We start from the raw sequence: 15,057 nt of genomic DNA on the forward strand, positions 1-15,057 counted from the left end.
AACTGGATGGTAAGGTCATTTTTTTATGAATTAAAAGAGTGACTTCAAAATCACCCAAAACTAGATTTTTAAAAGATGCAAAATAACAGAGATATTAATATAAAAATTAAACTTACGATGTTGAGTGTGAATGGTCTGAGGAGGTGGACTTTGTATAAACATGGGTGGAGCAGTACCCTCAGTCTGCGTCGTCCCTCTAATGAATATTGGATTCTGCGTAGTAAGCAATGCAGGAGGCTGAGGAGTCGCCCAAGCTATACCCTGTGGTAGAGATGCTCCAAACTGCCATGGTGAAAACTGCATCGGCTGGGTATTCTGTTGCACAGTTCGATTGCCTTGGCATGTTGTATACTGCACATTATACTGTTATATTATTATAACCTAATACTATGATATAAGTATGCAAAAAAAAAAAAAAAAAAATATGAAATCTTTTCCTTGGAGAGAAATTAAAAGAAAAACTCTTTTCCTCCTACAGTCAATAAAAAGAAAAAGCAAATTTAACAAAAAACTAAATTATAACCTAATTTATAAAAAAAAATAAAAATCTACCTAAATTAGAATGGCTGATTAGATGATCATATAATCCATTCTTAACTCTCTCACTTCAGGTCAAATTTTCAACCAAATACTCTTCTCAAGTTGTAATGCTGTCTGAGCAAAAATTCAACCAATCAATATTTTTATTTCTTATTATACAGGTAATGTTCATCAGAATCTTATTTTAATTTCATCATAATTACTGAGTAAAATGTTTTTCTCTTTACAAATTAATAAATAAATTTAAAATAATTTATGAGAAAGAACAAGGCAAGAAAAATGAATAAGATATGAGGAAAGTAAACAATTTTTATAAAATAATTCACGTAAAAATATCAGTTAGCCTGTGTTGGCTAAATAAGTCAACCGTCACACCTATTTTTCTATGTAAGCTATTCTCAGATTTTTTGGTCAAACAGCTAGAATGCCATTCATAAATAGATCTAACATTCATAGATACATTTACACACAGTGAAAATTATTACAATCATTGCAACAGTATTATGGGTAAGATAGCAATTTTATGCAAGATATAACATTAAATGAGCTCACTGAAAGAAGCTCTAAAAGTAAATATTTCTAAAAAATAAAATCTAAATATCATTTTTAAAATCAATTCAAGAATCACATGGCAATTAAAAAAATAGAAGATGAGAAAGGCAAACAAGATGAAGATTCAGAGTGAGGCAAGGCTGAATTGTTCCCATTGCTTTTCATGAACTTGTACATGAAAGAGAAAATAAAGAAAATGTTTGAGAGCTGAATAACTACATGAAAAAATTTTAAATCTTATAAATTTTGTTAATGACTTGTTTATTTGACAGAAAATAAGGATGAATTAAAAAATATTGAATGGCATGGAATCTTACTAGGAGAAACTTCAGTTTGAAAATAATAAGAATAAGACAAGGAAGTGATTTAAGAGAAAAGAAAGATGAGAAGAAATTAAATATTAAGATAGGGGAACACAGTATACATTGAGTGAGAGAATTTGTTACTTAAGTAGTAAAATTACAAGTGATGAACAATGTAATACAGACACTGAAAACAGACTGGCACAAGAAATTCATGAAGAAAAATAATTTACTATCATCAAATATAAACCTAAAAATTAGAAAGAAATTTTTTTAAATACTTCTAAGAAGAGGTATCACAGAAGTGAAGTACTATGGAAGTGAAACACAGACAACAACAAAAACTGAAAGGAAATGAATTAAAGACCTTTGAAATAAAAGGAGAATCCTGAAAATTAGGTGAGTAAATACAGTTCATAACAAACAAGTTTTAAGATGACAAACAAAAGGGAAAATAAATTTGTAGGAAAATCTGTAGAGATTAGTCGGTCATGTTTTAAAACATTCAGATTTAGTTAATTTGGTGATGGGACATGTAGAAGTTGAAAACTGTAAAGAAAGACAAAAATTAGAATAATGAAATAAATAATTTGAAAACTGAGATTTAGCTGTAATAAATATGTTTAGGTTAACACAAAAACGAAAAGGATAGATAATAGCATCAAACCAGTTAACTGAATTATGACTCGGCAAAACATTTAGCTATTTTGAGAAGCTAAAATTTTGAATGTTTTATTGAATTACCACAAGCAGAATTAAGTGTTCAAGAAATTTATATTTTTACCACATAGTTTATAGAAACAGATGTTCACATTACATTTAAAATTACTCAATGAGCTTCAATTATTTTAAATAAAATTATATGATTATTTTAACATTCTCAAAATGAACATATTTACATTCTAAGTAATAAACAAGGTAAAAGATCTTTCTGGGAACAGCTTGAAATGATAAAAATCTGACCAGACAATAGAACGAAATCCAGATGTGTAAAATCACAAAAATATTATTCATAGAAACACCAAAATTTCTGTTTATCATTTTGAATTAGTTTTAATTTTTTAAATAGTAAGATAAGTGTAAAATATAAGAAAATAAATTACACTGATAAATGTAAAAATTTATTTACACTTATCAGTGTAAAGAAATTCAGTGGCAAGAAAAATATTGACTAAATTATTAAATCCGTTTGTTAATAAGTACTATAGGATATTTTGTGAAGCATTTTACCTTAATTTTCCATTTAATAACAACATATTTGTAGAAGTTCTGTATAAGGCAAGCTAGCCATTACAAAATTCATTCAATATTTTACTCCATTAACTAGTGCTGCGTACATAATTACTGATGTTTAATAACATCATTATAAAATAATTAAATGACAGCCACATTTAAGTTGACATTTGAAGCCAGTAAAAAAAAATGGTAAACTTCAAGATTTAAAAAGATTAATGTAATTGTCATGATTATGACATGAAAAAAAATTATTTAGTACACGAGAAGAGAAAATACTATTCTATTGTTAAAATGTTTTCTTATCAGCATTATAAATTTTTTTTCTATCGTACAATATATATTTCTGAATAAGGTGTTAATAAAATTTCACCATCTTCTTACTACTAAATTGTATGTCCTAATTCCTCAGATTTAAAAAATTTTTACTTACAAAGTAGCACACGTAAAATTACATGAAAATAAACAGAAACTGTCCAAGTTTCAGGCTAGGTTTAAAGTGGTTGCTGACAGGTAGCAGTAAAAGCTCAGTTTTTAAAATAGCATCCATGCAACAGAAAGCATTTTGTGTCTTCCATTGTTTATCTGTTGTTACCGTGTAGTGTTTATTCTGGAGATGGTTTGACACAGAACCACCAGGCTACCAAAGCATTCTAAGATTATATTGATAGTTTAAAGGTACTAGTTGTTTGTGCAAAGGTAAAAGCACTGGACGCCCAAACATTTCAGATGAAACAGTAAAGAAAGTCAGGGTGAGTTTCAATCGTAGCCCAAAGAAGTCAACTTGACACGCTAGTAATGAACTCGATATTCTGCAGTCAGCTGTCTGGAAGATTTTGCGAACTCAATTATGACTGAAACCATACCATATAAAGTTATTACAAAACTTATAACCAAATGACCTTAACGAACGATAAAAAATGTTGTAATGACATGCAGGAAGCTAATGATTTTGCAAATCGTCTGGTGTTTAGTAACAAGGCGACATTTCACTTGAATGGAAAGGTAAATAGCCATAACATCAGGATAAGGGGTACTGAACAACCTAATTTTGTAGAACGTGAATGTAATTTCCCAAAACTTAATGTTTTTGGTGCAAATTCTAAAACAAAGGAGACTGTTTTCTTCTCAGAGAATAATGACAAGTATTTCATACCTCGACATGATGTAGTTGTGGTTGTTTCCTCCATTGAAAGACGACTCCAATAATTTTTTATTCAAACAAGATAGAATACGAAGCACACTTCATGCATGCTGAAGTACAAGCCTTCCTGAACAAGGAGCTCCCACACCACTGGATCGGGCAATGTGCAGATGATAACTTAGCACTCTTAAAATGGCCTCCTAGATCTCCTGATCTCACTGTTTGTGATTTTTTCTTTGGAGAGTATGTTAAAGACTGTGTTTACTTGCCACCACACCAAATAACTTTGGTTGAGTTACAGGAACGCATTACAGCTGTCCATCAATAGGAATATGTTAATGCGTGTATGGGCTGAACTGGACTACCACATAGATGTGTATCGTGTGATGAATGAAGGCCATATCAAACATTTATCAAAGTATGACTGAAACTTGGACAGTTTTTGTTTATTTTTATGTATCATTCATAATTTTATGTTATTACTTTTTTAAATACAGATAATTTTTAAAATCTGATGAATCATTTGTAATCACCTGTATCAGAAACAGAATGTATATTGTTTATTAAATGGTCTACCGTATTATATAAACCTAATTTATTATTTTTATAATTTCTCTAATTTTCAAGAAGTTTAGTTTTAAAGGATCTATTTGTTTTTCGTACATAAATTAATCACAATTATTACATTTAATTTTATAAATTCCATACAGATCGTTAATCTTTAATTTTATTTTAAAAATAATTATACTCTTAATATGCTGTAATTCTAAACACATACACCTTTACACAGAAATACAATCATATTTTTTTATTGGATTTAATTTCTTTTCTATTATTCACCTGATATTCTTAGACAGGTGAATAGACAGGTTGAAATTTTATTTCAACCGCATAAAATTATGACTAATAAATGTTTTAATTAACTTTTACAAATAAATCATAAGGAAATGGTTACATTATAAGGTCTGTAGCAAGTTCATAATATAAGATAAACAAAAATATTCTGACAGCCCAGTTAACCTGTTTCAACCAATAATTTAATGTATGCCATTCATTCCGAATTTTTGCCCATTATTTTTTGGGATAAAAACTGCAGGAAAGGAAATGTTTCAAACTTATCCAAAATTATTGAAATGGATCTGAAAACCAATAAATGGCATTTTTTGTTATACAAGCTGGTACTATTGGACAAAGGGGTACCAGAAAATAAATACCATAATTATTCAATAACCTTGAATCACAAAAAAATAAATTGTCATCACTAATGCGTAATCCTTCTCAAATTAAAACAAAAAAAAAGTTGTAGTTGCAAAGAGTATTACCTTCTGAACGTCTTGCTTGTTGGCTCCAGCAGAATGGGCAGGAAGAATATTTGGTTGACTGCTTATTACACCCAACTGGCTGATGACTAGTGTCTGATTGGTAGTTGTTGGAATCGTAGCGTAGCCTGGGAAAGATGCTGTACAAAATTACACAATTGCATCAATACTACTAGACATTAGAATTAATTCCAGAGAAATAAAATATTTAATTGAATCTTCTGATAAAGATAATCATATAGAACCCAATTACAGCAATATTTATGAAATATTTAATTTCTAACAATAAATATATAATAAATGATTCTGCCTGGTCAATTTTATATTTTTTTTTTTTCAGTTATGAAGATGATGAGATGAAAAATATCTGGGAGCCACATCCAAAACTAGGTCAATGATCAATGATTGCCAGCTAGCATACCAGCCACTGCAATTTTGTTTTATATACACATATATATAAACTGTTCTTGGATCTTATATATTAGACGACCAGATTCCTTAAAAAGTTTTCTTACTATAAACACATTTTCAAAAAATGATTTGGAATTTATTTATTTCTTAAAAATACAAAATTTTTAAGAAATGAGGTCGTCTACTATAAGAAAAGTATTCTCAAATGAATAACTGCATATCCTTATGCTATTTTCATTGTCTATGAAGCTACTGCTACAAGATATTATTCAGAAAGAAATGTTTCAAATAAGTAATAATTTTAAGTCGTAATTTACTATTATGACTAACGGCCACACGTAGATGCTACATATGACAATAATAAATGTTTGTGTTTATTCATCTCCTATTTATATTCTAACAGCCTAATGTACACTAATGGATCCAAATACAATAATGAGCAATAAAATGTAAGCGTTCCCGCTACAAGCAAGATTCGGCAGGAAAAAATACAGTCTGATTACTTTTTGGATCTTTTGGTAAAAGATCCAGCCCTCTGCCTAACAGCCTCTGCAGTTTTCCTGTTTTAAGCCAGCATAAATAATCCAATCTGAATTGTAATCTCCGTGATACAGCCTGAACATGTATGTTCTCCATGATACACTCTATAGCAATCATATCGCAAAGAAGTGAACCAGAGAATGTGGTAGTTCTCAAAAATACAATATTAGTAATCTGAGTAATTTTTCATGAAAGTATTTAATTCATTTGCTGGAACAGTGAAAATCTAAGGAAGAAATAAAAATCCCACTATTTAATAACTCTTTGACCCAGAATAACTGCAAAGCAGTACCTACATTTTATATCAATCAGTTAATGATGACATTTCACATCATAAGATTAATAATCACTGCAATCTTTGGACACAAATCCACACATATATATTACAAGATGATACATTGAGAAATATTTTAATTCAGTAAATAAGGCAATACTGTGATCATTCAAGGCAATCAATTTCCCCAGCTGTTATACAGTTCTGCATCCATACGAAAAGAATTTGAAGAGAAGACTGGAGAAGAATCATAGAAGACTAGATAACTCTAAAACTAGAACTGATATCAAATCTAGAAGTAAAAGTTTGTCTTGTTGAAAAGATCAAAGAAGAAACTTTCACCTAAAAGTGGAATGGTCTTTGGGGAGGCCCACAATAGAGCAAGGCTATTCTGCAAAAACCTGTCAGTAAGTTGAATAACAGCTTTGTGGATACACACAAACCACTGGCTACTGCTCTGATGTAATAAATTAAATAATATACTACTACACTTTTTAATCATTACTGATATGGATAATTGATATGGGATGCTTTTACTACCATATGTAATTATTCTATTTATACCAAGACTAAAGATAGTATTAAATTTTATGTATATTCCAGCTGTAACCTGCATCCAAGTAGAAAATCAGATTTAATATACTGTATTTTATACCTTTATACCAAACTTAAATAGCTTATTTTATACCTCACATTCCTTACCTATCAGTTGTATTCATAACAAGGAAAATAATAATAATAATACCAAGATATTCATTATTTTTTGGCTTCAGTCACTTGACTGGTCTGATGCAACTCTCCAAGATTCCCTATCTAGTGGCAGTCGTTTCATTTCAGTATACTCCCTACATCCTACATCCCTAACCATTTGTTTTACATATTCCAAACATTTCCTACGTGCACAATTTTCCCATCTACCTGTCCCTTCAATATCAAAGCATATATTCCAGGATGCCTTAAGATGTAGCCTATAAGTCTGTCTCTTCTTTTAGCTATATTTTTCCAAACGTTTTCTTCATCAATTTGTCGCAATACCTTTTCATTTGTCACTTTATCCGCCCACCTGATTTTTAAAATTCTCCTCCTATAGTACCACATTTCAAAAGCTTCTAATATTTTCTTCCAAGGTACTCCAATCACCCAAGTTTCACTTCCATATAAAGCTACACTCCAAACATATACTTTCAAAAATGTTTTCCTGATGTTTAAATTAATTTTTGATGTAAGTAAATTATATTTCTGACTGAAACCTCTTTTGCCTGAAACAAGCTAACGAAAATGATATTTGGCATTTTACATCACTTCTGCTTCGTTCATCTTTAGTAATTCTATTTCCCAAATTACAACAATCTTCTACCTCCATATTGTTTTCTTGTCCTATTTTTATATTCAGTGGTTCAGCTACTTAATTTCTACTACATTTTTTATTACTTTTGTTTTGTTCTTTTTTACTTTCATGTAGTAGTTCTTGCACAGGAAAGACTTAATCCATGCCACTGACTGTTTCTTCTAAATCATTTTTACTCTCAGCTAGAATTACTATATCAGCAAATCATAGCATCTTTATCTTTTCACCTTGCACTGTTACTCCAGATCTAAACTGTTCTTTAACATAATTAACTGTTAGTTCTATAAAAAAGATTAAAAAGTTACAAGGACATGAAACATCCTTGTCTGATTCCCTTTTTTATTACTCCTACTTTCTAATGCTTTTTGATTATTACCATTGCAGTTTGGTTACTCTGAATGTTAGCAATTGTTCTTTTATCTCTATATTTAAACCCTAAATTTTTTTAAATGCTGAACATTTTATTTCAATCTATGTTATTAAATGCCTTTTCTAGTCTATAAATGCCATGTATGTTGGTTTTTTCTTTAATCTTTCTTCTACTATTAATCTGAACACAAAAATTGCTTCCCTTACCCCTATACTTTTCCTGAATCCAAATTGGTCTTGTCCTAACACTTCTTCCACTCTCCTCTCAATTATTCTGTAGAGAATTCTAGTTAAGATTTTTGATACCTGAATAATTAAGCTAATAGTTCTTATTCTTCACATTTATCTGCTTCTGCTTTATTTGATATCATGACAATAACACTATTTTTGAAGTCTGACGGAACTTCCCCTTTTTTGTAAATATTACACACCAGTTTTTATAATCTACCTATCACTTTCTCACCTGTACTGCACAGTAATTCTGCAGGTATTACATCTATCCTACAAGCCTGTCTCCCATTCAAATCCTTTAATGCTCTATTAAATTCAGATCTCAGTATTGCATCTCCCTTTTCATCCTCTTTGACTTCTTCTTCTTCCTATATAACACCAGTTTCCAATTCATTTCCTCCATATAACTCTTCAATATATTCCACCACCTGTCAACCTTTTCTTTCTCATTATAAATCAGTGTACCATCTTATTTAACACATTATTAGACTTTAACTCGTGTACCACAAAATTCTTGGATGCCTTTTTGGCATCCAAAAAATTGATATAATCATCTACTTCAATAATTTTTTTTAACAGTTACTAAAAAAATAGTTATTAGAATATTTTTTTTGTTTACTTTTAAAAACTTGTTTATTTATTTCCCACACAACCTCAAAAGTATTTCTTAATTTTTGATAGGTCCTTTTTACCTTCTTCATCACTAGCATTCTTATACTTTCTACGCTAATCCATCAGCTGTAATATATCCTCTGATATCCAAGGTTTTCTACCAGTTCTCTTTGTTTTGCCTAATTTCACTTCTGCTGATTTAAGAATTTTGTTTTTAACAATCTCCTCCTTCTATATTTTCTACCTTATCTTTTTTACTCCAACCTCTTGCAATGTCCTCTTTAAAAATCTTCTTTACTTCCTCTTCTTCAAGCTTCTCTAAATTCCACTGATTCATCTGACACCTTTTCTTCAGGTTTTTAAACCCCAATCACTTCAATCAATTTCATTATCACTGAATAATGTTTGCTATCAATGTCTGCTCCTGGATATGCTTTGCAGTCAACAGATTGATTTCTAAATCTTTAACTAACCATGATATAATCTATCTGATATCTTGCAGTATCACCCCACTTTTTCCATGTGTATATTCTTCAATTATGATTTTTAAATGGATGTTGACAATTACTAAATTATATTTCGTGCAAAACTCAATAAGTTGGTCCCCTCTTTTATTTCTTTTGCCCAGCCCATATTCACCAACAATATTTCCTTCCTCGCCTTTACTGATGCTTACATTCCAATCTTCAACTATTATTAAATTTTCATCCCCTTTTACGTGTTTAACTGCTTTGTCAATTTCTTCATACATACATGCTACCTCATCACCATCATCATGGGCACTTGTAGGCATATAAACATTAACAACCATTGTCAGCTTAGGTATTCATAGATGGTAAATAATACCAGAAAACTGACAAATTAAGCTCACTCTGAATATAATTGTAATTAATGTCTTTAAATAATGTAATAAGCATATACAAGAAATGATAAATATTAGATTATTACTTGTAAAGACTAGCCATTTTAATGATTATTATCATTATAATACACAAATGACTGAAAGTACTCATACACAGCTTTTAAATATTAGATTATTCTGTAGTATTAGATTATAAAAGTTATATTAGTTAAAAACAAAGCTTTTTTCTTCCATAATAACTTCTTTTTTTTATAAAAAAAAATATTTTTAATATATGGTAGTCTAAGCCACAACTGGTCTCATACCAGTGGAATACAAAACCACAAGAAAAAAAATTTAAACAAAATCATTAGACAACAGACCGGCGTCCAAAAAATTGATATAATCATTTACTTCAATAGTTTTGTTAACAGTTGACCATACTAAAAAAAAAAAAATTAGAATATTTTTTTTGTTTACTTTTAAAAACTTGTACATGTCTATTTTCCACACAACCTCAAGTACCATAATCAAGTACCTTAATAGAAATGTTATTTTCAATATTATTCAATTGCAATTGTACTGACAGTTCTAATGAAATAGGACAGAATTCCGTAGAGCATAACAGAATATGATACATTATAATACATTTATAAGTAATACTGAAATAATTTTTCGCTGATTATCCTAAGGGAATAATTATATAACTTTCAGGTATACAAAGATAGAATACTCCTAGAAAAGGGGCAAAAAGTCACACTAGTCCTCCTCTTACCAATAAGATCAAAAATTTTTATTATGTTAATTATTAATAAAATAACTAGCAAATGGGAAAGTGAATTTCATAATCAGTCAAATCTTGATAACGTAAAGTTGAAGAAAAAAAATTATATTTAAAAAAAAATTGTGATGTCGTATGAGAGTATTATTATTAAATACCTATGCAATTTATTTTTACATTAAACATTCCAATGCTCAGTTGTTATTAATTAGAAGACTATTCATTTACTAAGATATTAAAAGAGTAATACACAGATAAGACAAAAAAAATGTTCACCATCATCATCATCATTGGCACTTCTAGGCATATAAACATAAACAACCATAGTCGGCTTAGGTATTCATAGGTGGTAAATAATACAAGAAAAACTTAACATGTTAATGTTTTACCCAATTTTTTTTTTTTACCCACATTAAATTTCAAAAATTATGAAGAAATCAAAAATTAAATGTGAATTGTACTGCAAAGAATTTAACTAAACTATATTGTTCACAGTAATGTTTTTATTGCACTGTACATATGTTTTAAAATTCAAAATGAGTTGGGAAAAGTCATTTGAAAACTTTGTTTGAAAACAAATTTAAAAATCAAAAATCTACTCTGGTAAACCTTAGTGCAAGACTGAATCATGCAATTTTTTCTCTGCCAGCTTTTTCAAAGAAACATCCCTCTCCAAGAAAAAAGAAGAAAACAGGAAACTAATGAAATAAAGAAAATACGTAAAATAAATTGCCTGTTCCCTTAATTACAAAGCAATTTGCAAGTTTTTGTTAACTTACTGATAATTTGCCTACCCAATTGATATATGGAACCAATAAAATACTAAGTTACAGCCCTCAAAAATTTGTTTACCTGTTTACCATTGTAATATTTAAAGAACTTTTACTCTATAAAGAGAAATAAAATAAAAAATTTGAATAATCATTACTTTTTAGTAATACATCTTTGATTGTGTACGTCAGGTATAATGTAACAGTAAAAAAATAAAAATTAATGTCAAAAGCTACAAAATAAAAATTTAATACAAAAAATGCAATATATAAAGCAAACAATATCTTAAAATCAACATAATAATAAATTTATTAAAATAAACAATCTGTTACCTGCTTGACCCTGAGCAGCAATGACTTGTTTTCCCTGAGCTGTAGTAAGCATATGAGGACCAGTCAACTGATTAGGTTGAAATGTTTTGCCGGCAGTAATTACTTGTATTGAACCAGGGTTCATACCGGCTGGATGTAAAGCTATATTTCCAGGCATTAAAAGTTGTCCCTGTGTATTGTAAAGTTGTTGCAAATAGGTTGGATTTTGTATTGGCTGCTGAATGACTTGCACCTAAAAAACAAAAATACAATTAAACTGAAATGGAAATGAAATATGATGAAAACATTAACATCAATAAAGATTACTTGTAAAACCCACTAGCTAGGTAAATGGTTTTTGTAGCACTATCACTAATCAGGTAAAAATGACTTCAGTTGCTTAAAGCATGTTGCAAAGCAATATTACTGAATCATCACCAACATCATTATCATCATAAGGTCATCTGTGAAAAGGTAGATCCCTTGCACAATGTTAATCTCCATATATCTCTAATGCCAGCTAAAATAGGGAGTTCCTGACTGTTTCTATTACTTTTGATCCTTCTAATATTGTTTTAATGAATCCTTTTTCTTTCATAAAATGTCCCAGCCAGCTTTCCTATTCTGAATTATATTAATAAAGTCTCTTATTCTTACTTAACCTTATTATTTTTTCATTTTTGCTCTGTCCATTTAATTTCATCCATGCTTACATTTCAAATGACATTTGAAATGAAAGCATAAAAAAATCTAAGAAAGGTTTTTCAAGTTTTCTTAATGTTTCACATCCAAACAGAACTACATTCCAAACAAACACTTCACAGGATGCTTCAAGTCAAGCTCCATTTTTTAATTATATAATAACTGTTTCTTTCTATTAAATATTTATTTTGTAATTGTTAATCTTGTTTTAATTTTATTTTTGTTTTGGCAATCTTTTATTAATATTGAGCCTGTATTTTTTACTTGTTCAATTCTCACTTCTTTCGCATAGACATTTGTTAACTAACATCCTAGTCTCATTAATAGTTTTCCTAACACTCATTTTCATAATGTATTCTACCATTATCTCTTATAATTTTTAAAGTATCTGCTGAATATACTGTGCTTCAACTCCTAAGAAAATCACGTCATATGGAAAAGTTTATAAATTTATTTTTCTTCCTTCATCTCTTCATCATCTTCTAGAGGATTTTTTTATTTCATCTTCAACACAAATTAAAAAAGTTTGAGAATTGATAGCACCTTAGCTATAATCCTCTTCCTAAATTAAACCAACTAGTTAAACTGTGTATCCATTACTTTCTGATTAAAGTACAGTTTTTAAATAAACCTTCTATTTTTCCAATCTATTCTTTTGATTTTTTTTTTAATATTTCTATTATTTTATCCTGAAAAGGTCAAATACTTTCTCCCAATTTATAAAGCATACACTTATTCCTTGATCTCTTTCTATATACCTCTTACCAGTAGTTATTAGACCAATTGCATCCACTGCGCCTATTTTTTGGCTTGAATACAAGTTATTCTTCTGCAACATTTCCTCTATCTTTTAATACACTTCTCTGAGAATCCAGAGAAGATTTTTACTAAAAGTGAAATTCAATTAATTGTCCTGTAATCTTGATACTTTACGCATCACCATGCTTCAAGGAATTTCAATTATAGATGTTTTAAAAGATTTATGCCACATCCCACTGTAGTAGATCAGATTACACAATTTCACCAATTTTTCTTACAATCGTTCTTCATTAAAACGTTTATCACTTCTACTAATAGTTCATCTATATCTACAAGTTTTCCATTCTTCATATATTTTATTGCTTACATAACTTTCAATTATACATCATTTTTGAGAGTCTCAAAAAACAATGATTAGATTTATTAATATCATCAGTTGGAATAAAAAAAAATTATAATGTGAAAATCTTTTGATGGGAGGGTGAAATTTGGTAAGCTGATGGATGATATTTACCTAAACTAAGCTGGTGGAGAATTTTAATCTCACAGATCAATAAATCAAAACACTGATTCTGATTTTTAATTATTATGTACTTTTAATTTACAATAATTTTAAAAATATACTGATGCAGTTATAGTGCGTAGTTTTAAGTGGGTTTTCTCCATCACACTAGTTCAGCAATTTTTCTATACAAGTAATGTGTCATTTTTTTTTGCCAAAGTTTAATATATATTTAAACATCTATGGACAAATTAATAAAAAACAAATATATATATATATATATATATATTTGTTTGCTAGTATAATATATATATATTTTGTTTGCTTGTATATTTTGTTTGCAAACAATATATATATACATACATACATACACAAGCCTGAGCAAAACCACACACGAGTCATTATTTGAATCAAATATACATGTGGATTTTAATACAGATATATAACTATAAATCTTTAATTTAGGGCATGGATCATGAAAAGCCCTCCTTCTCTTATCACCATTTCAGCACCATAGAGAGAGTTCATTCATGCTAAATATTAAAATATTTTTCACCCCTGGTAGGGTAGGGTAGAGTATCTTTCAACCAGAAATAGCAAACTTTCAGAACTTAAAAACCAGCATAAGCACTTATAAGAGTAATCAGATTTACCCTTTTCTTAAAAATATAATTTCAGAAACTAAATTATTAAGTTTAACTTTCAATTGAAGGAAATCTTTGTAATTTTGGAAGCAAACTATGAATGCTGTAGGGAGTTCCGACATATAATACGTACACTATATAATATGGAAACAAATATCATAATTTGAACACATACACAATAGCATTTCCCTTTAAAATATAAATTAGCACTTAATGTAGACCGAATCCACATTCAGCAATTGCCAAATAAAAGGAAGGAACTGAATATAGAACACCAGAGACAGCTGAAATATAGAGAGTTCAACATTCATCAGGTTAAAAATAACACAGGCTGAAGACAGAAAAAACTAAAAGGAAGATGATAATATTAACATAGATTTAATAATAATAATAATGACATACTCTGCCATGACCCCACTCGCTGATTTGTTGTATTTGTCCTTGCTGTGGTTGCGGTGTTTGAGCCTGCATCGGATGTTGCTGATGTAAGTTGGACATAGTAGTTATTGTTGTAGTTCCAGACTGCGCCGGTTGAAGTGGTACAGCTCCAGATTGAGCAGTTTGTAATGGTAAACCAGTAGTTGATGCCTGCATAGTACCAATCGTTTGCCCACCCCCTTGCAATGCCATTGTTCCTAATGGTGCTTGCATTGTAGTAATGGTATTCGCTACAGACTGCTGAAGCGAACCAGGTGGTGCTTGCATTGTAGTAATAGTAGTTTGACCTGATTGCTGAATAGGTATTGAGCCTAAAACAAAAATCATATTATGTAGAACAGCTCCCATTTAAAATTTTACTCCTTTAATATCAATATAACATTAAATAGCTAATACATATACATTCATCTCCAGTAAATAAAATAAAAATAAT

At 29.5% G+C, this 15,057-nt stretch overlaps 1 protein-coding gene across 4 annotated transcripts in view; it reads right to left on the minus strand.

Annotated features, from left to right (window-relative positions):
• LOC142320561 (uncharacterized) overlaps positions 1–15,057 on the minus strand; it is a 105,141-nt gene that overhangs the window by 45,560 nt on the left and 44,524 nt on the right. For 2 of the 4 annotated variants that reach the window (XM_075358482.1, XM_075358480.1), the window contains exons 3-6: positions 14,589–14,935; positions 11,601–11,832; positions 5,094–5,230; positions 117–363 (exon numbers count right to left, since the gene is read on the minus strand). In XM_075358482.1, the coding sequence (XP_075214597.1) occupies positions 117–363; positions 5,094–5,230; positions 11,601–11,832; positions 14,589–14,935 (963 nt within the window). The remainder of the gene's footprint in view (positions 1–116; positions 364–5,093; positions 5,231–11,600; positions 11,833–14,588; positions 14,936–15,057) is intronic. The other 2 variants (XM_075358483.1, XM_075358481.1) reach the window with 2 other exon arrangements.

The sequence above is a fragment of the Lycorma delicatula genome, chromosome 2 (assembly GCF_047948215.1).
Source record: "Lycorma delicatula isolate Av1 chromosome 2, ASM4794821v1, whole genome shotgun sequence".
NCBI classification, from domain to species: Eukaryota; Metazoa; Arthropoda; class Insecta; order Hemiptera; family Fulgoridae; genus Lycorma; species Lycorma delicatula.